General features: G+C 59.5%; 1 protein-coding gene across 1 annotated transcript; it reads right to left on the bottom strand.

The window, feature by feature from the left end:
• Positions 1-252: 252 nt before the first annotated feature.
• WDR97 (WD repeat domain 97) lies at positions 253-21,644 on the bottom strand. The gene is made up of 29 exons (XM_081325643.1): positions 21,328-21,644; positions 21,077-21,234; positions 19,542-20,134; positions 19,052-19,173; positions 18,049-18,709; positions 17,577-17,725; positions 15,577-15,813; positions 15,390-15,480; positions 14,842-14,974; positions 14,593-14,720; positions 13,831-13,906; positions 13,519-13,674; positions 12,700-12,855; positions 12,307-12,378; positions 11,821-12,003; positions 11,285-11,356; positions 10,599-10,748; positions 9,759-9,893; positions 8,396-8,542; positions 8,145-8,267; positions 6,446-6,646; positions 6,100-6,221; positions 5,364-5,523; positions 4,709-4,774; positions 4,368-4,499; positions 2,950-3,159; positions 2,050-2,186; positions 1,335-1,396; positions 253-859 (listed from the first exon to the last, which is right to left on the bottom strand). The coding sequence occupies exons 1-29, from the start codon at positions 21,368-21,370 to the stop codon at positions 657-659; spliced, it is 4,878 nt and encodes a 1,625-aa protein (XP_081181769.1). The 5' UTR covers positions 21,371-21,644; the 3' UTR covers positions 253-656.
• Positions 21,645-23,133: the final 1,489 nt, after the last annotated feature.

Genomic DNA, 23,133 nt, shown 5'->3' on the forward strand with positions numbered 1-23,133 from the left:
GGCTTTCACACACACCCCAAGCGGCATTATTACAAAGTCAGCTTAATTGCCCCCAACAATCTGGGTCCTCATTTTACCTACCTCGGAAGGATGGAAGGCTGACTCCCGTTGCTTAGAGACCCACTGGGAGGCTCGGTCCGGCCCCCCACAGGAGACGAGAACCTCCATTGAGAAACCTCTAGGAGATGCTAGCAGGCTGGACGACCCAGGTCCTGGGGACCCAATTCTCCAGCCTTTCCTTCCGGAGCCGAGGGGGTCTTGTACAGCGCAGCAGCTGCCTCGCTCGGCCACTCTTGGCCTGCCTTGGCCTGCGCTTCCCCTGGGCCCCTCTCCTCCCCAGTCCCCCCTCCCTCTGCGGGTGGCCCACCAAACAGCTGACAAAAGTTTCCCTTGCAAAAAGTTCAGTTGGCATCTTTTCCTCTTTATTGCTGCTTTTCCCTCTGTCTGTCTGGAAATCTTACCCGAAGTCGTAAATCAGGTTCTTATCAGTTTAAACAAATAAAATAAAACGCCTCTGGAGAGCCTCTGATTATTGCTACCGGGCTGTTTCCATCTGCCAGGCTGGTGCCAGCTGGCTCTTCAGCAAGGGGCCCATCCGCTTCCTGCCCTGGAAGCCCCTCGGCTCCACCCGGGGCCTCTGCCAGCCGGCCCTGCCTTCAAGGGTAGCTGTCGGCGTAGGAAAACTTTGGGACGAAGTATTTGTGCACCAGCTGCTGCATGGCAGCGAAAGTCTTTGGCGATGCGGGCCTCCTGGGGCGGGACGGAAACGGCTGCAAGGTGATCTTGGGGAGCGGAAGCCTCAGGAAGGGGACGAAGCCTCTCATCAGGTAGCGGGGGAAGGTGAAGGGGAAGTGGCAGCCTGCGTTGGAGGAGGGAAGGAAGGAAGGAGCATCACCCAGCCAGGCCGGAGACGGGCTCCTCTCCGGGGCCAGTGTGGGGAGGAGCCAGAGGCACGGTGACCAAGTCGGAATGGCTGACCGACCAAAGCCAGCTCTATGGGCAGATCAGCATTTACAGGGTGGCTTTCGACCAATAAAGAACTAACCCTCTGGCTTTCCTGGGCTTTCTGCTGAAGCAGACACCGGCCCCCCTCCCTGACCAGCTGACCGGTCCACAGGTGGGCTGGTGGAAAAAGCAGAGGGAGCCACCGGCTGCTTTTCCTGGACTGTCCAGCATCAGATGACACCGTCTGCGCCAGAGTGCAACAGCAGCAGCAGCGCCAGGCCTGACCAGGAGGCACACGGGAAGGTGCCACTCACCGTGCAGCCCTCTCACACGCCAGAGGGAGGAAAGGCGGAACCCCAACAGATGGAAGGAGCAACCCCAATACTCACACTCAGCAACTCTCGTTCTCAGCATTGCGTTGGTTTCTCCTAGACGCAGGATCGCTTGCGACCTGTCCCGGAAAAGCAGGAGCTCTTACAAGCCCAGCGCAGTAGAATCCAGCGACCGAGGAGCCCAAAGGGGCTCTCCTACTCCCTCCCCCCACAGAGGCCGAGAGGGGCAAACCGGAGTGGAGCGAAAGGGGGCTGCAGCTTTACAGAGAGTGGCCTGTGTCCCCCCCCCCCCCGTGCCTTAATCAGCAGACCAATCTGCTCTGGGACTTTTCTTCCGTCCCCCCGACTTGGCTTTTATTTCATCCGTGAGCGGGACGGACTCAAGCCGTCCTTCGCAGCGTTTGGGTGGCGCTTTCCCTCTTATTCCAGAAGCATCCCAGGACAGCCTCAGGGTGGGGTGGCTTTCTCCTCCATTTCCTCAGGGGAAATCTGCTGAGTCGAGGGGGCAGCCAACTTCGTGCCAGTAGAGCGTTGGGCCTTTCCCAGATCAAGCGCACAAGGCGGCAGAAGCACGGACAGATCGCAGCTCACTTGGCTAGCAGAGCAAGTGGTGGGAGGGGGGGGCTCCAGTTCCCCTAAAAACTCCTGGCAGCCCTGCAGAGGCAGAGCTCTCCCCCCACACACACCGGCAGCAGGAGCTCCTGGCTTGCCCAGGCCCTCGAGCGGGCCCCTGGGGCACAGGTTGCTCAGATCATATAAAGTCAGAACTTACTTCTGAAGAGGGGGCAACGCCAAGACCGTGTCCCGGGGGGAATCTGCCCTCAAAGGGACAGCCTCTTTCAGCTCCTTCAGTTCTCTCTCCAGCTGCTTTTCCGTAAAATACTGGATGGCATCGATGGGGCGAACGGGCTGAAGGAGGGAGAGGAATGTGGCCGCCACAGGTCAGCCGGGCCCAAACGGAGCCAGCTGCCCTTGGAGCGTTGCTTAGTTTGGGCCTGGGATCACCAAGGCCAACGAGGCAGAAACAGGAAGCACAACAACCCTGTGAGCCGCTGCATTCCGGACCTAGCAGAACTTCCAAGTACTCTTTAAGGGCAGCCCAATGTAGAGTGTGTTACAGTACTCCAGATGCAAAGTGACGCAAGGTATGGGTGACTGGGAGCGTGGGTGTGGCTGTGCAGGAAGAATACGCAGGGCATTGCTTTATGGCAGGGGTCTTCAAACTCAGCCCTTTTATGACTCATAGACTTCAAGTCCCAAATTCCTCAGCCAGGCACACCAGGGCCGAGTTTGAAGATCCCTGTTTTATGGTTATCAGGAGTCCTTGGTGCTGTCTGAACTTGGTTTGTTTTCTTGCAGACGTTTCACGACCCAGCTACGTAACATTATCAGCCCTGATGATGTTGCCCAGTTGGATAATGAAACGTCTGCAAGAAAACTAAACTCTAGAAAGCACCAAGAACTCATTTCAACCCTGAGCTACAAATATTCTCCTATATTGCTTGATGGTTATTGTACAGCAAATATAGGCGTAGTATGTTTTTTGCCCCTCAAAATGGGGGGGGGCTGTGCACCATGGGTGGGCTTCCTGTCAGGAAGAGAGGGTGCTAATGGGCCCTTGAAGCGACAGGGGTATCTTGGCCAGAGCACAGGGAAATAGAGGAAGACTCGCCTTTTGGTGGTCTTCCAAGCTGGGCTTCCCCCACTGCTCCTCCTCGCTGTCCATCTCGTCCTGAGTAGGAAGACAAGATAGTGAGAGCCCATCTTTGCCGTTTTTCATCCCCTTCCGACAGCCAAATGGAGATGCCAGGTGGAATAAAGGAAGCCCCCTTGGCTGAGATAAGGCCATCACCCTGGACAGCTTGGAAAGCAACGGACTCTGTTATGGTGGCCCCAAGCACCCTCGGGAGAGCTGAAAGTCGGGCTAGGCATAATCACGGAGAAAATCTAGAGCAGGGGTCTTCAAATGTGGCCCTTTTATGACTTGTGGACTTCAACTCCCAGAATTCCTCAGCCAGGCACCCCTGATCTAGAAGTCAAAAACAGCTTCAGAGCACATGATCAAATGACAAACTGTGCATACAGGAAGTCAACGGCCATTGCAAGTTATGACAGCACTGAATGAATGGTGGTTATGTCAGAGCTCTGGCCACCGCAGCACCCCCCCCCTGCTCACATGATCATAATCTAGATGGTTGGCAGCCTGTTTGTACTTACAATCAGTTGCCAAGCACCTCACAATCTTGCCATTTGCAACCTTCCCTGCTGGCTTCCCCAGAAAGTCAATGGGGAAGCCAAGCAGGGAAGGTCACAAGTTGCTGTGGTACCTCCTCCACCCATGCACCATCCCAGCCCCTTGCACTTGCTCCACACCATCCACTCGTGCATCCTCCCCCTTGTGTACCATGTGGTACCTCTTATGCACCCTCCTTCACTTGCACAGCACCTCTCATGCATCCTCCCCATCAGTGTAGCGCCTGTCACGTACCCCTCACATTCCCAATCCGCAGAGCGCCTCTCATGTACTCCCTCACACCCCCTCCCCTTCAAGAGGGTGAACAAGATGTGCCACGGCTCACAGACTGCACTAAGCCTCTGGTGCGCTCTCTCTGAGTCTGTGGCACCTCTTGTTCACCCCCTTTTGTGCACCATCTTCAACCTTCCCCAATCTACGTGGCACCTCTTGTGCAACTCTGCGCACCCTCCCAGCCCGCAAAGTGCCTCACGCACCTCCTTGCAACCTCCCCAATCTTTGCACCTTCTCTCTGACCCTTGCATACCTCTCCCACCCTCACACACAAACCCTACCTTCCTGTGCTCCCCCACACTTCCCCTTGCTCCCTCCCCCACCTGGCAACAGCCACTTATTTGCCTGTTGGGTTGAGACCCTCAACTTCCTGCTGGCTTCCCCACTGACTTTGTTGGATGCGAAAGAGGAAGTGAAGGTGGGGCCTGCAAGAGCAGGTGTGGGAGGCCGGGTGGTGGTCCTCACAGCAGGCCATCCACTGTGCAGCCGATCAGAGGTTATCCAGGACCCCAAATCTCCTCCCCCACACTCTGCCCCAGCCTCAAGAGAAGGCCAAGCCTTACCTTGTGGACAGCCTTGGGCCCCTTTCCAGCGATCTTCCTGGCTTTCTTGCGGCTCTTCTCTGGCCTCTTCCTTTCCAGGGTCAAAAGAGGGGCGGTGGTCTGCAAGTTCAGAAGCCCCCAACTCAGATGCCTCTATGTAAGCGTCAATGAAACGGTCTCTATATGTGGCGGTGCCCTTGGGCTGTTTCCACAAGGGACCCGGGAGACGGTCTCTTCCTTGGGGACTTTTGCATTGCCTGAGGCTGGCTAATAAGGGGGAGACCCAGAGAGGCCTCCTCGACCAGATAGGGGAGCCCAGCTGCACCCACTGGGCAGGGCTGGGGGTCCGAGCTAAAGCCCACCTTGTGGCCGGTGTCCAGGAAAAGCTTCCCAGAGGCGGCCTCTTCCAACAGGCGAGCTCTGTGTTCCTGGGGAAAGGAAAGCCACGCCTAAGCTACGTGGCCCCTTTTTCAGCACAGGGGACCCCCACTCAGAACTGGCAAAGGCCTGAAGAGCTCTCCTGTCAGCTATGAGCTCAGGTCCTCCTCGCTGACCACCCTGGCCAGAAGCCCCCCCCCACTTCACGAGGCTCCCGGCCACAGCCCTTGTGCTGAGCAGGACCATCCCCTTTGAGGGAGTCCGGAGGGTGGGCTGGGTGGCCCCGTCCCCTGGGAGGTCAGCTGACCCACTGGGCAGAGTCCTCTCCCGAGGCCCCGTCCTAAGAGGGAGGGAGGGGGCTCCGATGGCCAAGGCGGCTGATTCCCTCCTCCCTGCTTCTGACATCTGGAGCGGAGGAGCCCTCGGTGGGGCTGGGCCCCGAATCAGGCTCCCCAAGCACGCTGGAGTGGCAGGACCCAAACCCTGCGCCAGCCATGCTTCCCCCCTCCCGGCCACGGGACAGTCGTGGCTGCACCACACAGGCATCCCTGGGCTCCCAGGCATTCAGAGGGGCACCCGAAGAGTGGCAAGGGTTTAGGCTGGGGCGGGGGGCATCCGAAGAGTGGCAAAGGGCAGCACCTTGAAAATCCTGATCTTCTCCTCCAACCATTCCTTGCTGAGTTTCCGCACGGTCCCTTTGGAGTCCTCCATACCCACCAGCCAGGAGTTCATCTCCTTGAAGAAAAAGTTGTGAGGGTCCTGAAGTCCCAACTCCTTGAACATATCCTTAAAAACTGCCCTGAAAGGAGGAGGAGGAGGAGAACATTTCTTAGCTAGCATTTAATATCAACACTGCACACACAAAGCACACCCTCCTTGGGTTGCCCCAACCTCCTGCCACACAGAAAATAACGTGGCTCCCCGCAGGAGACAGGGGCACTACCCAGTGCACAACGCTGCTGCAGGACGCACAGCAGAAGAGGGACTTCTGGAGCAGCCCTAGACGGCTGCCAGGAGCTGCCCTCCAGAGGTTCTCCTGCCCAGGATGGATCTCCTCAGGGATGCAGACGCCAGACAGCCGTGGGGCAGCAGCTACCAGCACAAGGGCGCTCTCCCCGTCTGCCTTCTCTGCACTTCGGAGGGCCCCAAATCCCAGAGGGCCTCGGAGCTGCTCAGCAGCCTCTTTCTCACCAGCAGGTAACTGCTCCCCACCTGCAGCCTGAGCTTCTGGAAGGTCCCCTCTTCCCTCCTGAGAAGATCCACCCAACCCCTGGGAGCTTCCACCCACTGCTGTGCCCGGAAGACAGCTCCTCCTTGGCCAAGGGCGGCTGCCCAGGTGGGGACCCGCAAGGCTCATTCTGCCACGGGGCCTCACCGGGCGGAGGGAGCAGCCATCAGGTAGCAGGTCATCAGCTCCACCATCAGGTCCAGGCTATCTTTGTCCAGGTGCAGGAGAATACGCAGGGTGGCCAGGATGAACTTCTTCTGGCTCTTTTCCTACAGTAGAAAGGGGAGGGGGTGCCTTAGCTGGCGGCCCTCTTGGAGGGAGGGGTCAGGCAGGCCCACCTTTACCTCCTTCCCCACACGGCTGGGATGGCTGGCTGTCTTGAGGACCCCTACTGTGCTGAGATGTGTCACCCCCACTGGAGGGAGCCCAACTGGAGTATCTGAGGCCTTCCCACCAGCCCCCCCCACCCTGTCTACCCCCCTAGCAGCCTCACCTGCAAAGAGGGGGTGTTGCCCTCCTGATTCAGCACCTCAAAGAGGGTGTGCTGGATCCACCTCTTCGCCCTGTCCTCCAGCTGGTCTTCCAAGTAGGCAATGGCCCCCAGCACTTCCGTCTTGGTGCTGAAGTCGGCGGTGAGCAGGGCCTCCTGCAGCTTCCTCACCAAGACCTTCAAGGTCGTCTCAGGGGAGAGGCCCTGCGGGGGAGAGGGGAGCCCCACTCAGGAGGGGGAGGCAGGGGTGCCCTCCTTCCGCACCGGGCCAGGTCTGGAAGGCTCCAGAGATGCTGCAGGCAAATGCCAGTTTGGGGGGGGGGGAATGGGGCTCAAAAGTTTATTATTTATGGCAGCTAAGTAATAAATGGACTTAGTTACCTTGAGGTAAGATGGGCAGCCTATACATTTCATAAACAAACAAACCACGATAAAAAAATAGTAACTTTTAGTTTGCTTAACTGGTACGGTACTCAATACCTCCGCAAACAGTATCCGATCCACAGCATCCCATATTTACCACACGTGATATACAATAATTATGGTAGTGCTAAACTTGGGCAATACTTATTTATTTCACCTGTTTACACAGCCACCCGTTATACAGATGTGACTCTGGACGACGTACGAAGTCAAACATAGACAAGCGTGTAAATAATTCAAGGCTGCAGGAGAACAACAGTCCCTGGACCTCATGCAGCCCCCTTGTGGGCCGCCCGTGGGAGCCCCGTGGCTGATGAAAAAAACCACATTTTCGGGGTCTTCCGGAAGGCTAAGAGAGATGAGGCTAAGCTCACCTTGGGTTATATGTGTGTGTGACTGTGGTGGTGTGACGTTCCAGAGGATGGGGACCATTGCAAAGGAAAAAGCCACTGCCTGGGTCCCACCAGACGGAGCCCCCCTGGAGTCATCCTTGTAATCAGAAAAAGGCGGGTCCCGTCAGGTGACTCGGCTCCATGCCAAAATGCTAATGAAAGACAGGCAAACGGGCACCCCCACACTCCTAAGGGAAGGAATGCACTGGACTTCCTACCACTAGTAACCCACCGCCTGAACTCTAAGCCAGCCCTTTGACTTCTCAGGCCTCTTTCCAATTCACACGGGCCGAATCCAGGCTGCACACTGGGCTCAACTTGGGCTGCCTGGTTTCCAGTTCAGTGTAGCAAGCCAACATCGCCGCTGTTTGTGCCCGGGTTGACCTCTGCATTGGGGCACTGAGTGGCCATGGGTGATGCGTTTGTCAGTATCTGGGATGGGACTGGTTGAGTCCCAACAGGTGCAACCTTTCCCCCGCCAGCGGTGTCTGGCTCTAGAGGGAGGGGTTCATCTCCATGTCCCAGCGGAGAGGGTCAGCATTGTCCAAAGAGGCTTCCGTGGTCATGTGCCAACATGGCTACACTCCAAAGGCACAGGGGATGCTGTTACTTTCCCACCAAAGTGGTACCTATTTATCTACTCACATTTAACTGCTAGGTGGGGAGGATCTGGGGCCAGTAACAGGAGTCCTTGGGCTGGCAGCTTTTGTCTTTAACCATTGAGCCATCGTGCCCCCTTTTCTATCAACACAGTTCACTAACCCAAGGCAACCCCATCCCCAAGGAAGACCGTGTGTGTGTGTGTGTGTGTGTGTGTGAACTGGAGGGTAAAAGATGTGGGGGCAAGGCTCCCTTGGTGATCTTGGCTCTGTAGGGCCCCCTCTCACCTCTGGGAAAAGATTCTGGAACCACTCTTGGCCCACAAAGGGCGAAACAAATACAGGCACCATCCTCGGCGGTTCTGGATACTGGGACTCATCCAGCTGAGTCAGGAATATCCCAGGCACGCTCTGAAATTAGGGAGGGGAGGGAGGGTCTAACACTCATAGGGACACATTCACTGTGTCCTGGGTGCCCACAACACCAGGCAGCCGTCCTGGGATGCCAGCCAGGGGAATTCAGTGGCTGGGAGAGGCACCTGCTTTGTGGAGAGGGGGTCTCCCTTCGCTGGCATGATCCAGGACTTGGAGATGCCCTCCAGGGCCACTGGCAACGGTTCTTCCTTGGGCAGTTCCTCCTCATCAAACATCCACGTTAAACTGGCCTTTGAGGAGCTCCCCGACACCTGCCCCACAGAGGAAGAGAGGGGTCCCTCACAGCCTCTCCTGGGAACGGAGCCCACGGCCAGAGCACCCCTTACTGGTCCCCAAGACCAAGCCACCTCTCTCTACTCGCAGGCTGGAGGCAGACCGGGAATTGGCAGAGCAACCAGGCTACGCCAGCCATACTGGCTGCACCAGGAAATCACAGGGAGGCTAAAATTACTTTGTTGAAACTGGCTAGAATAACCGAACCTGGCAGGTCAGATGGTGCAGCATCGCCTCGCCCTCTTGTACCCCGTGAATCGGAGCGGCTTCCCGGGGCTTAAAAACATTCAGCCTTTTGCCTAGCTCAGGGGTATCCGATTCTTGGCAACTTTGGGACTTGTGGACTTCATGCTGGCTGGGGAATTCTGGGAGTTGAAGTCCACAAGTCTTAAAGTTGCCAAGGGTTGGGTACCACTGACCCAGTAATGATTCTTGCTCGTTTCCATCAAGGTCATCTCCCTTTCTCTCCATGCCCTTTGAAGGACACCAAAGAAGTTGCTCCCACGCGTGGCACTCCACCCACAGCCCACCCCAGCTCCCGAGGGTCCTCGGACCCCTGTCAGCCAAGATCAGGGGCAGAGAAGGAAGCCACCTCCCAGCCAGACGGCCTTCCTACACAGAAGCCCAAGGCTGGCTGGGCGTGCCCAGATGCTCAGTGTCTTTGCTCCTTGAAAGGGCTGAGAAGGTGGGATGAATTTCCAAGTGGGAGCACTATGCAAATTCTGCAGTGGGAGCCACCCTCGGGGGTCTGTGGTGCCAGGCCAGCCCAGCTGTGGGTTTTCTGACGTTGAGGGTTATTGTTCAGGCCATCTGGCATCCTGCAGGCTTCTCAAATCGCCCCCCTCCCCTCACATGAACAGGTTCTGCACCCCAACATCTCTTGTGGTCTTTCATCATTTTGTCCCCCCTCCTCCATTCCTTGCAAGTGGGGGATGCATTGCCTGAACCAGGTGGTCTTTCAAATGGGGGGGCTGTGTACCTGGTCAGAATCCTCCCAGGGAAGGCGCTGTGGGCATCAAATGGCACCTGCTGAGTTGGGAGCACAGCCTCCATGGACTGACAAGAGCCAACCGGCTGCCCTGGGGGGGGAGGTTCAGGCATGCCCCCCCCAGTTTCTAAAGAAGAGCTACCTGGCGCCACTTGTCATTGGGTGCCCTGGCAAAGGGGGTCCCGGCCTCCCCCGAAGGCGCTTACCTCCTGGGGCCTGATCACCTTCACCAGCTTCTCTGTCTCCAACAGGTCCAGGGGGTGAAGCTGCTGGGCCACCACAGAATTGGGGATGAAGCCGGAGGCCATTCTGGGCAGCTGAAGGCTCTCGCTCTTGGGCTCCTGGAGACCAAGGAGGAGGAGACTCGGGCAGCCCTCCCAACCCTCCCAGGCGCCAAGGCCGGGCACCCAGTTTGGCCCTCACCACCTGGGCAGAGCCAAGGGGAAACAGGGCCCCTCCCTCCGCCCATGGGAGAGGACTTGTTCTCAAGGGGTTTATGCCGACCAACTTGATGCTCACTCGAAAGACCTGGTGGGGCTGCACAGGGAGAAAACGCCCCCCACCACCAAAGAAAGCATCACCATCAAGAGTCAGGGCATCCTCTTGCACCCCCATCCGTTCCCAGGAAGCAGGAATCCTACATCTGCTGCAAACGGGGGGGGGCATGAGGCAAGAGCCACCCTGACTCAGAGGCCTGATTTGAGCCCTCCCCACTCTTTCTTTTCACAGAGGAGCGCCCGGCTTTGTTCTGCTGCAGAGCGAGTGGGGCGGGGGCCACAGGGCGGCCCCGAGTGCAGTTGGCAAGGTGAGCCCCCAAAGGAAAACCACGGGGGGGGGCAAGTCCTCCAGAGGGCTTCTTGGGCCAAGGGCTGACAAGGGGGAGAGCACGGAGCTGGGGGAGCACAGGTGTGCCACCTGGGGATGCCCTGATGAGGATACACGCGGGCGGAGGGCTACGCAGCCTTCCCTCCTCTGGGTGCCCCCCGGCTCAGCCTGTTGCGGGTCAGGGAGAGGAACAGCTGCCGCCCATGGGGGGGTTTGCTCACCACAAGTGACCTTGACCCCTGCGGGCTGGGGACCCTCTCCGGAAAGAAGCCTTTGACGATGGCGGACGGCTGGGGGCTCATCAAACCGGAGGTGGAGGCCAGGTGCTTCTGGCTCTCCTGCGACGACACCAGTCCCCTGAAGACGATGCTCTGGGTTCAAGACACCACAAGAGGCCGGGTGGGTTCTCTTCCACCCCCCTTCTTGCTGCAAAGGCCGCCCAGGAGTCCTGCCACCACCAGGAACCCCGAGTCGGGGCCCCACTTTGAAAGGCTCCTGCTGGAGGAGGTGAAATCAGATGGGGGGGAAGGTGCCACGGAGCACTGACCACTGAGTCTGTGGCCATCTCGAGACGCTGTCCGCAGAGGTTTCCTTTAGAGGCCTGCAATGGGCCAGCCCCACTCGTCTGGGGCTTGGGGATGGAAGCGTTTGCAGGGTCAAAATTTCCTGAATTTGAAATGAGCTCATGCTGCTGGGCCGGGGGGAGCAATCAGCAGCTGAAAGTCCCCCCCCCTCAACATTGTGGGAGGGCAGGTCTTCCCTCACCCACGCTGCCCCGGAGCCCTCCTCCCTCCCTCCTCTGGCGCTCACTTCCAAGTCGGGGGCTTAAAACACGCCACGGAGCCCCAGCCAAAATCCCAGCGGGCACAGCTGGGCAGGGGTCTGTGTGGCTGCAGCGGCCCCTTACCTTTTCGCTCTTCAAGTGCCTGGAGGGGCTGGGGGACGAAGGGGTCTCTGGGGTAACCGTGCGCTCTGCAGGCTGAAGGGAAGCAGGCATCTTAGCAGGCTCTGGGCATGATCCCACATAACCACCACCCCGACTTTTCCCTTTTGCCCAGCCTGCAGGACGGCCAGACCTACTTCGAGCCTCCCACACTGACCTCCCCGTCCTGTGGCCCCTCCTCAATCTTCCTGGGGAGGAGGCAGACCCCCGAGCTGCCGGTCTGCTACCCAAACGCCCACCTCCACAAGGGAGAACGGGGAGGGCTTGTGGCCCCTTTGGCTGCTGCTCTTCAGGGCCCTTAACTCAAGATGGGGAGCCCAGAAGATGGGGGGCAGAGCAGTGTCGGCCTGGAGCCCCAGGCTCGGGGGGGGGGGCAGGTGCTGGGACCCTTTTGCAGCAGAGGAAAAGCAAGAGGAAGGGTCCAGCACTCACAGATGAACTGCAGCTCTATCAGTTGAGCGGCCTCCCCCAGACCCGCCCCCCTCCGCCCGGACCCTCACCTTGGGCGCCTCCTCTGGGGCCGCTCTCAGGTCTGGCCGGTAGCCTGGCCTGCCCGCTCTTGCAGGGAGGGGCCTGGCGGTCTTGGGGGCCTCCAGCGCGAGGGGGGGAGGGGGAGCTTCAACTCTCCCTGGGGAGGGGGTCTCCTGCATGCCGGCAGAGGAGGGGGCAGCAACAACATCTACCTGTGAGAAGCCGGGGGAGACTTTCAGGGCACAGCCTGGGCAGGGTGGGCTTCAGGGGCCCCAACGACCCCAGGGCAGCCCCCCTCCCCGGCTTGCCAAAAGCCATTTCCCAGTTTGCAGTTACAAACTTGCTGATGGGAAATGTAATAAAATTGGGGGCTGGAAAAATAACCGCACTTTAATTAAAAATGCCACAAAAACAGGAAAAGATCATCTGTTTCTGGCAAGAGGTCCCCAGCAGACCCCTCCAAAGCCCCCCCTCCTCCCACCAATCTGGCACCCAGCCAGGCAGCCCCTCCTCACCTTCTTCCTCTTCACCTGGAGCAGGCCAGGAACTGCAGGGCAGGGGGCGAAGCGGATGGAGGGGCTAATATCCTGGGGGGGGGAGGGAAGGGCGGAAGAAAGGTCCCTCTGAAAGCCTGCACAGCAAGGAAGGGAAGGGCGGGGGGGGCACGGCACAGAAAACAGCCTGCTTGGGGGCTGCTCCTGTCCTCAGCGGGGTGCGGGTGTGTGGAGAGTGATGCAGAGGCCGTGCAGGTGGGTGACGCTGCCCAGGGACCCCCCCGGGGGGGCTGGCGTGGGGGGAAGGGATTGCAGCCTGGGGGGGCGCCCCCAAGAGGGAAAAAGAGGAGGCCCAGTAAGGGCCCAGACAGGGGCCGTTCGAGGCGCAGCCCCAGAGAGCAAAAGGCCCCTTACTGCAAAGGCTGAGCTGCTCAGTTCGAGGGTCCTGGGCTTAGTGAAGCCCCCCAGGAACATGTGGGAAATGGCGGGTCCGCGGAGGACAGAGATGGGATCCATCTGGCCCAGGGATTCCAGCACTTCATCTGCGTTGAAGGGATCCTCTTCAGGAATCTGTGGGAAGAAGGGGTGGGGCTGAGCTAGGATCCAGCCCAGGGAAGAGCAGGGCAGCCTGGGCGGGGGAGGGGCAGGGAGCAGGGTGATCTGTGGGGGCCAAAACCCAGATCTGGGGGGGGCGGGAATGGGGGGCACCTTTTCTGACTCAGACATTTGATCAAAGGCAGAAACTTCAGCATACTTGAACCCAGGAATGCCCACCCCCGGTTGACGGAGAAAAGAGCGCTCATTATGGATATTGCCAGGCCTGGTCCTTATTCAAGGGCGGGGGGGGGGCTGGCGATGATGCCAGGTCAGGATGCCCAGCTGAGCCCACCAGAGCTGCCCACTGCCTGCCTTTGCCCGGGTGAGCAATTGCCCAGCTGTTTGCAGGGAACAACCCCCCCCAGCAGAGGGGACGTCAGAAGCAGCCAGCGGTTGTGGAAGCCCCTCTGAGAAGCAGCCACGGGGCATCGGGCAGGGGCTCCCGAGGCAGAGAGACGGCCCGGGGGCTGGAGAGGAGGAGTCCCTCGGTGCCCAGGGCAGCCCACCGGCAGAGGGGGGCTGGCATCGGAGAGGGAAGGGCTCTCGGATCAGCCTCGAGGAGGAGCGGGGGGCTGGGGCCCAGAGCCCACCCTGTGCTCCCCCCCTGCCCGGAAGCCCCGCCAGTGGCAGCGCCACCTCCAGGCTGAGCTGCTCCTTGTAGAACAAGCCCAGGTAGCGCTGGAAGGCCTCCTCCCGCATCTGTTTGGTGAAGGGCCGTTTCTTGGCTGGGCTGATCCTCCCTTCCTGCAGCAGCTGCAGGTCCCGATTCCTCTCCACCAGCTGGGCCATGCCCTGCGAAGGACACCGGGCTCAGGCCTCCAGGAGCAGCAAAGCCCCCAGGCGGAGTTCCGTCCACCCCCCCCCCCCCGTGGCTGGGGCTGGGCTGCGCTCCCTCTGCGCTCCCGGCTGGCTCCAGCCCCACCCGGCCTTTGCTCAGCACTGACTGACCTGTAGTTTGAGCTTGGCTTCCCTGACCTCCCTGGACTCCTTCAGGGGCAGCTGGACGAGGCCGGACAGACTGGACCTGCAAGAACAGGAGCAGGACCTCCTCTTCTCCTGGCGGCCCCCAGCCCGCCTCCCCCCTCCCTCCTTCGCTGGAGCTGTGGGGCTGCAGCCGCTCTGCCAGAAGAGATACTTCCTCACAGAAGCCACAGAGCGGGGACCCCCCCCCAAAAAAAGCTGGGAGGACCCCAGCTAGCAGCTCCAGCAAGGTTTCACCCCAGGAGGCGTTCCGGGTTGCTCTCCCTTCCAGGGGAGGCAGAGCAGTGTCCCCTTCCTTCCTGGGGTTGTCCAGGCCCCTTTCAGGCCCACCTTCTCCCTCATGCATCTCAGACCCGCCTAGAAACTGGGACCCCCTGAAAAGCAACTGGGGGGGCTCTGTGCCAGCCCCCCTCTCTCAGCTCTGCCAAGAAGGCAGCAAGGGCAGCCCGTCTCCGGAAAGGCTGCCAGGAAAACAGCAGGGCTCGGACAGGAGTGGAGTGTGACTTGAAGGTGTGTGCACACACAGACGCTTGCGTGCACGTACAAAAAAGCACAGACACACCAGGCTTTGGAACCTAAAGGCGCCCCAAGGCAGAGGATCCTACCGGAGCGACGGAAACAGAACCTGTGATGGAGCAGGTTCTCTGATCTAACGCTCAGGGATTTAGCAAGCATGGCCGGGGATCGCTGCCACCCAAGGCCCCCTCCCAGCCCGGCCCAAGAGCTTACTCGGACGTCTTCGCAGGCAGCTCTTGCCTCAAGCGACGGCTGTTCTCTTGCACCAGGGCCTCAAAGCTGGACGGGCTGATGGGCAGGGAAATGTCCTTGAGGGGCTCCAGGAACTTTGCCCACAGCAGCTGCAAGAGGAGGAGGAGGAGATCCAGCGAGGCAGGACCACAACGCCTGTCCTTCAGGTGGATCCAGGCAACGGTGCAAGTCCGTTTGGGAAGGGGCCCCGGGGGTGCCATCTGGGCCCACCTGCATCTGGTAGTAACTGGGCAGGTACTCGGTGTGGGGGATGAGGTACAGGTGCTGCTCCAGGCCCACCAGCAGGTCCCCCTTGTGGTTGGCGAAGGCCAGGCTCTCCGGGATGGTGTTCAGCTTCAGGTGCCTGCAGGTAAGGGGACTCTGCAGGTAAGGCGAGCAGGGCTGGGCCCCCAAATGGGAGACAGAGTGGGAAAGCACACAGAACCTGCGAGACCCCCCCTCCCCCTCTGCTCTAAGGGAATCACAAGAAAGCACAGAGGCAGCCTTGAGCCCCTTTAACGGTGTGATACTCGTCACTACGGCAGGCAGGCTGGATGCAACCGGGCCAAGCAGAGGCAGCCTTTGGAGAGCAGCCCCCCAATGGGCTCCCTGTAGCCGAGCTGGATGACCCACCAAGAATGCGGCACCCTGCACGGAGCCAGGGTGACCGGTCCTCAGGGAGGGGGAGTTGGGCACAGCCAGTCCCCTTTGCTGCTGCAGGGTTAGGGGCTCAGGCTGCACCCCCACGCTCCCACCCCCTCCTCCAACGGGGCCCTCACCGGAGCAGCCTGTTCTTGTGGTCCCAGATCTTCACCGACCCGTCCCGGCTGGATGAGGCGAAGAGCTGCAGGTTTGGGCAGCAGCAGAGACCTTGGGAGAGGAGGTGGGGGGGGAGGGAGCTGAGACCTCCTCAGTCCTTGTGGAGCAACTGCTGCATCCCCCCCCACTGGGGGCCCTATTGTGCACCTGTGATGCCATCCTGGGCGTCCTCCTCGGGTCCATGCTCAGAGCGCGTCTGCTCCATCAGGTTGTAATGGACAATGCTGTAAGTGACCGTTTCGGGGTCCTGGAAGGCCACCGCCAGGGTGTCCCCAAGGAAGCACGCGTGCCAGGCAGGAGAGGCGCAGGAGAAGGAGAGGAGGGGAAGCAGGCACTCCTCCGCGTAGGGGAAGAGGCGCCACATCTTCACCGTGAGGTCAGTACCTGTTCCAGGCAAGGGAGCCCGCTTGGTCGCCTGGATCTGCCCCTCCCTCTTCCCGGGCTGACCACCGGTTCCCGGCCCCTGCTGACCACCTGAGATTCACTGAAACTACGCCTGAAGAATTCTGCTCACAGGTGGGTGCCAAGCGGGACAGACTTGTACACCCTCTTCCTATCCACTAATCCACTTGGTGCCCCCTGGCCTCACCTGACGGGCCACAGGAAAGTGAGTTTGTGCCGTTGGCAGGAGGTTTGTTAAAAACGGGGGAACACGTAGGAAACGTTTCACTTGGAAGGAGGATGGCGGGCGGGCGGGCGGGCTGTGGGTGGCTGAAAGCAGCGCCTGTTTCTCAAGGGAAGCACCTGAAGTGCAGGAGCCTCTGGCTCCATCCATCCTGTTATGAAGAGGTGGGGGCTGGGGAAGGGAGTGCAGCGCAGGGGGAAAGAGGTGGTGAAAGCGAAGGGGGGGGCAAGAACGAATGGACAACAGACAAAGGTGGAGGGAGTACACAGGCGAACACAAGAGGAGTGGACTGAGACGGTCCAAATGACCAGATTGTGGCCCAAAGGCCACGTGTGAAGGGTGGGAGCCAGGAGGGTTTGCCGGGATTCAAAGGGAGGGGGAGGGGAGAGCCAATTCTTTCCATGTTCAGGTGGGTTTAGGTTAGCTAACACTAACACACACACACACACACACGCCTTCTCCTCTCTGCTTCCCGTTGCTGACCCTTCCTCTGCTCTAAAATGTGATGGAGTCGCAACTCCTTGTGTGGCTTTCCTTTTATGAGAAATGGAATCGCTTTACAGCCGTGCAATGCCAGTTCCCCCCTCCCAAAGCCCAGAGGAGGGTTTAGCTGGGATTTCTGAAGAGAAGAAGCGCAAAAGACTCCCCAGGTCTTACTGTCACGCAGCTGAGACAAATAGCAGCTCTGGCAGGCTTCAGGAAATTTTGCAGGGAGAGCAAAGCCTCTCTCCCAGTGTGGGCATAACAGAAGAACAGAGGCGGAAGGGACCCTGGAGGCCTTCTAGTCCAACCCCCTGCTCCGGCAAGAAGGCCTATGGCATTTCAGGCAAGTGGCTGTGCAGTCTCTTCCTGAAAATGCCCAGTGGTGATGGAGCCACCAGGAAGGAGCGAGGGGCCAGTGACGGCCTCAGCTGGACGGGGGATTCCTCTGCCCTAGAAGCAGGAGAGGAAGAGGAGGGATCTTTGGAGGGGTGGGGGTGGCTCTGCCATCAGTTCCTGGGTCCCCTGAAGGACACCTGCTTCTCTCACTCTTCTGGCGGCAGCGGCAAAGCCTTTTCCAGCCGAGAGGCAGCATCTCCCCATTCTCCCCATGGTGGAAGGCAGCCACACCCTGGTGGAAAAGCTGGCTTCCTGGGGGGGCTGCAGAAGAGCCTCGGGGCAGCTCAGCACAGGGCTGTGGGCAGCGCTTTTGTAGGGAACTCCGTGGTGATGCTGCCCATGGCTTCCTCCCAGGGCTGTTGGTGAACGGGCACCTCACTGTGGGCAGCCAGTGGGAAGCGGCAGCTTTGGTTGTAGGCACCCGGCAGCATCAATGGGGCTGCTGACAGACCTGGAGATCAGCTGCCCCCCCCCCGCTTGTTTTCCCAAAATCGTTAAAGATGGAACAACTTCGGAGGGGGTTACGTAATACTGTCTTCCAGTCTGCCGAGTGAGGCTGACGCCAGTCTCCCTCTAGGTCATTTCTGGGGAGGCCTGGGACTCCCTGAAGCTCCCCCCTCCCCCTTGGGGCTCTGAGACTCACCTGCTGACAGGACACACATCTGTGTGGTATATTCAGCCAACGCCGTGACACGCCCAGGGTTATGCGCCTCCACTGTGTACTGGACTCGGCCCAAGAACCAATCTATGACACTGAGGGAGCCATTTTTGTGCCCCAGAATTGGCAGGAACCTGGCATGGAGAGACACACCGAGGGGACAAAGGTGTCCCCAGCTCAGAACAGTGGCAGAAGAAGTTTTGCCCAGCCCCTTTCATCCTCTCAGTGCCTCCCAGCCTGGCCTTCCAGGGTGTGTTTTCCCAGCCAAGAGTTCCAGTGCAGGCACTGTTCCCTGGAATTCAAGGCCTGTCCAGAGAAGCCAGGACACGTCCCTCCAGGTGATGGCTTGAGAACCCCCCCCATCCCCGCAGACCCCACAGGACACAATGACCAGGCTGGGCAGTAGCTGCAGACTGGAACAAAAGGAGCGAGGGGCAGTGCTTCTGAGGTGGCCTACCTATTTCTGTCCTGCATGTTGATGGTGGACTTCTGCCACTTCCTCCGGTAGCCTTGGTTCTGGGCCACTTCCAGCCATGTGGCATACGCCTTATCCGGTTCCACCACGTGGCTGTAGAGAAGGATGCAGCAGGGCTTGGATTCCCAGAGGCTGCTGCTGAAGCACCGCTTCACCGTCATGGGGCTGGTGGCTGCGTTGATGCGCAGCACGTGGCCCTGTTGCAGCAGCACGAAAAGGGTCTCCCGGGGCAAGCAGTAGGCCACTGCCCGAGCTGGGGAATACTGGTCCATGGAGAGGACGGACACAGGCGTGCCACTCTGGGCATCCAGCAGCCGCACGGTGGAGTCCTGGCACAGGCAGAGGATGCGGGCAGGGAAGTCGCCCAGCAGCCGCAGATCGATGCAGCTGAGCTGCCTGGCAGGAGAACCCAGTGCCGTGTAGAGCGAGTAGAGCTGGTTGATTTTCCAGAGGTTGAGGCTGCAGCCCGAGATGGAGAAGACGTGCACATTGGTGTGGGTGTCCAAGGACTCCACAGGCTCCGAGACGTGGACCTGGTCTACCTGGTCAACGGTGTTGAGGTTCCAGGTGCGGATGGTCCCGTCTTGGGAGGCAGAGAAGATGAGGGGCCGGTGAGGGTAGATGGTCACGGCAATGACTGGAGCTGGCGGCAGAAGGGGGCAGGAAGGAGAGGAAAGGTCTTCTCAGAGTTGGGGTGGGGGAATGACTGCTCAGAGGCCCTCGGGGAGAACTAGCCGTGGGCTCAGAAGCCGAGAGCAGAGGAGCCCGGCTCCTGCCTTCAGCAGAGATCCAGCTCTTCCACCGTGTACCTTCAGGCTGATAGGAGCTTCGCCTGTTGAACCTCTAGCAGCCATGCAGCTCTTTTGAAAAGGGAAGGGCAACACCTGTGTCCACCTCGTCCACGTGAAGGGGGCAGGAAGGAAGGGCAGGGGCGGGGGGGGGCTCCTCCCACTCATCCAATGGGCACCTGAGCAGCTGAACTCACCGGTGTGCCCCACAAAGACGATCTGAATGTGCCACTCCTTGTCCCACACCTTGATGGTGGTGTCCCGTGAGGCTGTGACTACGCAACCAATGGCTTCACAATAGGCAAGGTCTGTGATCTCTCTGCAAAGAGACACGGGGGGCCCTGCAATTAAGTCCCCCACCTGTCGCTGAGCAGAAGGGCACCTCGTTCATGCCTAGCTGGAACTGGCCCAAGTCTAAGTCCAGCACTGGACCATAACTGCTTCCCCCTCCTTCACATACACAGCAGCCCCGGAGGGGGAGGGGGCGGTGCCCAGATCTCTCCTTCAGCCCCCACCAGCAGGAAACGCTGGGGACCTGGCAACGAAGCAAATGGCGAGAGAAGAAAGGCACCTCTGGACGGCCATTCCGTCCCGACCTTCCTGGGGCCTTCGAGAAGCACTGGGCCACAGAGCGCTGAGCAAAGCCTTGGGGGCCACGGGGGTCCCTCCCCAGCACAGCAATCTCACCTGCTATGGAGCTTCGTCCTGAAGGCCAGGAGATTCCCCCTGGAGATGTCAAAGGTGGCCACGCCGGTAGCACAAGAGGCAAAGCAGCGTTGGGGCTCACTAGCGCTGGCTGGGTCCAAGACGAGGTGGAGAAAGAGGTCACTGGGTCCCAGGCCGGTGCTCACGCTGGCTCGGCACTGGAGGCTGCGGGAGCCGTAGCGGAAGCTCCAGATGGTCAAGTTCCCCTCGCCGGCAGTCACAATCCGGTTCAGCTGCTTGCTGTAAATGCCGCAGCGGATGGGCAGCATGGATGGCACCTGAGAGAGCAGCTGGAAGTGGGAGTCCAGGACATGGAGGCCTCCTGCGTCCCAGGCCACAAACTGGTTGACGTGGGAGGCATACAGGATGCCCGTCATGGGGACCAGGCCCTCCACGCTACCCCTGCAGCAGCCATCCTCCGTCAACAGGTGCAGCGTGTTGGCTGCGTCCAACACTACGAAGGCCCTTCTCTGCAGGTCGTGGGTCACGTGGCGCACGGGGCTGGCCAGGACCACGCGGCACTGGTGCTGCAGCCCGTGGCTCAGGTGGAGGGTCTTCATTTCCTCGTTCTTCATCTGACCCGGAAAGAAAACTCTGTGGCTGGGGTCTGCCAGGAGGGGCCGGCCGCTTGAGAGACGGTGGCTGCCCGAGGACCTTGTGGCAGGACTGGCCGGTACCAGGCGGGACCCTGCATTAGGTTCCCAGCCATCTTCATCTCTACGCCCTCTGCTGCCTGGCAGCACCAGCATGAAGCACGGGCAAGGTCTCTAGCTTTGCGGGTGGCAACAGCACTGCCCACGAGGGCTGTTGCTGAAAGGCAAGACCCAGCCTCCTGGTAGGAGTGATGGTTTCCAGCCGTCCTTTCTTTGGGAGGACAGGGGCCCCTTGCGCTTCTGCTGCCCTCATCAACCCACCTTCCTGGCGAGCTTCCTGGCACTTCCCTGGCCTGGGCAGGAAGGCTGCTGTTACCCCGGGGCTTCTGCGCCCCTCTGCTGGACTGCAGCACCCCTCTGGGCTGGGGGGCGGAATTTGCTTTGCTCTGTCAGCCTCCTCACTGGTGACCCCCCCCATCCTCCCCCGCACCTGCCATGGGCACCCAACTCTGGACGCTGCTCTGCCTCCTGCAAGCTGGGCGGGACGATCGGGGCTGGCTGTTTGTGCCCGCCTTCGCCTCCGTCTTTTTTCATTATTAAACTTGGATGCTGCCCATCTGGCCCCAGGGGATTCTTCTATCAGATTGTTCCCATGCTTACGTGCCAATTCAATTCCTTTTTCCTACCAATTTTATATTTTATGATCAAAAAATAATTTTCCTTTAACTCTTATGATGCATTTTTCAAAAAGTGGAGTTTGATCACACCTTCGTTGCACCCCTCTTAATTTTCCATCTACCAGCCCACAGAATTGCCTGGGGGGGGAGGGTGTCCAGAAGCCCACAGAGGAAGAAGGGCTGGGCTGCTTGCACCTCCCCTGGGATCGCCAGGCGGCCAGCAAGGCAGACCCTCGGGGGAACATACCTTTTCCACAGCCCGGCGGAAGCCCCTCCGGAGGAGGCCCCAGAGCCTGCGCCCCCTTGCCTGCTCCCCTCCGAGGGGAGCCCCGTCCTCCTTTCCCATCTTCTCTCCAGCTGGCGAGGACTGCTGGGGCGGCCTCTTCCTCTGCCCCACTTGGCAGGCTGCAGAAGGGGGGCAGGTGTTCAGGGGCAGGGGAGAGGGCTCCCTGCTGTCTGGTAGGAGCCCAGCGGTGGGGGGGGAGGGGGCTTGCTTACAACTGCTGCCCGAGGACTCCACCATCTGGGCATCCGGGCACATCTAAAGAGTCGCCCTTCTGCGGAAGGAGGGGGCGTGGGGCTGAAAGGCCCCAAAGCAAGGCTCCCAATCAAATTTCAGGGCTGGATTTGGCTCTGGAACACATAAGCAGAGGTGCAGCTAGGTCAAAACAGTCAAAATGGCAGCCATAAGGTTTTTTTTTAAAAAAAAAATCTTTCACAGAGCTCCTCAATTCCAGATGGTTGGGACACTCCCTTGGCTATCAGCCTGCCTGGGCTGCTCAGGGTCCTCTGAGGTGGGTGTACAAAAAGCAGCCCACCCCTCACGGCTGCAGCTCTTGTTGGATTCTCCAGGGGGCAGGAAGGGGGGCCCAAGGAGAATTTGGGGCAACGGGGCGCCCAGTTCCAGCTTCCGTCCAGGGCCACTTTTTTTGCAGAAGGCTCCACTGGCTGCCTCCGGAGCAGAGAAGAGGGATCTCGCTGGCCTGTAGTGGGGCAAGACCAGCTCCCGCAGCGGGCTAGGCAGGGAGGGGGAGCTAAGCAGCCAGGGGCAGGAGGGCGTGGCAAAGGGAGGGTCCTAGGGCAGAGTGTGCACCCTCGCAGCCCCAACTGCATCGCCCAAGCCTTCAGCTTGAACCTGTCTTTGTATTTTACAAGGGATATTTCCCACTAAGTGTCCAAAACCTATTTTGGCTTGTAAATACAGGTAGTCCTCACTGAATGACCCTCACAGGGACTTGAAATTCTGCCACAAAGTGATGCAACAGCTAAATCAGTGCCTACCATTGTGTTTTGCAGCTAAAAAGAAACCAGGCTAGTCTGCTCCCATCTGCCTCCTAGCGCTCTGCCTTTCAGAACAGGGGTCTCCAACCTTGGCAACTTGGCGGGTTGAGGAATTCTGGGAGTTGAAGACCACGAGTGGTAAAGTTGCCAAGGTTGGAGAGCCCTGCTTTAGAAGGCAGAGGTGCCTGGTTGCTTTTTTGTACGCATTGAAAACAGTGTGGCCACACTGTAGCTCGGGGCTGAAAGCTGTGGGCGCAGCGGGCAGACCGCTTACAGCGGTCTCTTGGAATCTTTCTCTCCGCTTGTTTTGCGTGATGGAAATGGAGAGGATCAGGGAGAGAACGCTTACAGAAGTCAATTGCTTTTTTCTCTCCCCACCACCAGACCACAGACTGAAGAATTTTTTTTAAGAGTACTGGAAGCTGTTTGCATAGCGTGCCTGTGCCCCTCAGTCCAGGCTGCGGTGCAATCACGGTTTTTGATACCTAGCAAACAGCTTACTTTCTTGCCATCCCTTTTTCTCCAATCTCTCCGCTCCGCAAGGGGGAATTGTACCAATAGAGAATATTTGTAGCTCAGGGTTGAAATGAGGGGTCCTTGGTGGTCTTCTTGCAAGTGTTTGTTTACATGACCCAACCAGGGACTCTGGCAGTCGTGAAGACGTTCCCAAGTTGGGGTAAGGAAACGGCTGCCTCAAAAACAGAGCTCAGGCAGAGGATAACGCGAGGATGCCAGAAGGCCATACAGGGCCGCAAAATCATATTTTCAACGCCATCGTAGCCGCGAACGGCCACGGAACAAAAGGTCAGTAAGCGAGGACCAGGCGCAAAGGAAGAAAGACGCCCCGCGCGGTAACCGCTGCAGCCTTCGGGGCGACGCAGCCTCGTCCGGGCTTCGGGGCGGGTGCGAAGACCCCGCCGAAGGGAGAGCGGTTCCCCGGCCCGGAGGCGGCTCGAGCGCCCCCACCGGACCCCCGAGGCAGCCCCGCTTCGGGATCAGCTCCTGCCCTGGACCGCTCGCGCT

Source organism: Vipera berus (assembly GCF_964194415.1).
Source record: "Vipera berus genome assembly, chromosome: 3".
NCBI lineage: Eukaryota > Metazoa > Chordata > Lepidosauria > Squamata > Viperidae > Vipera > Vipera berus.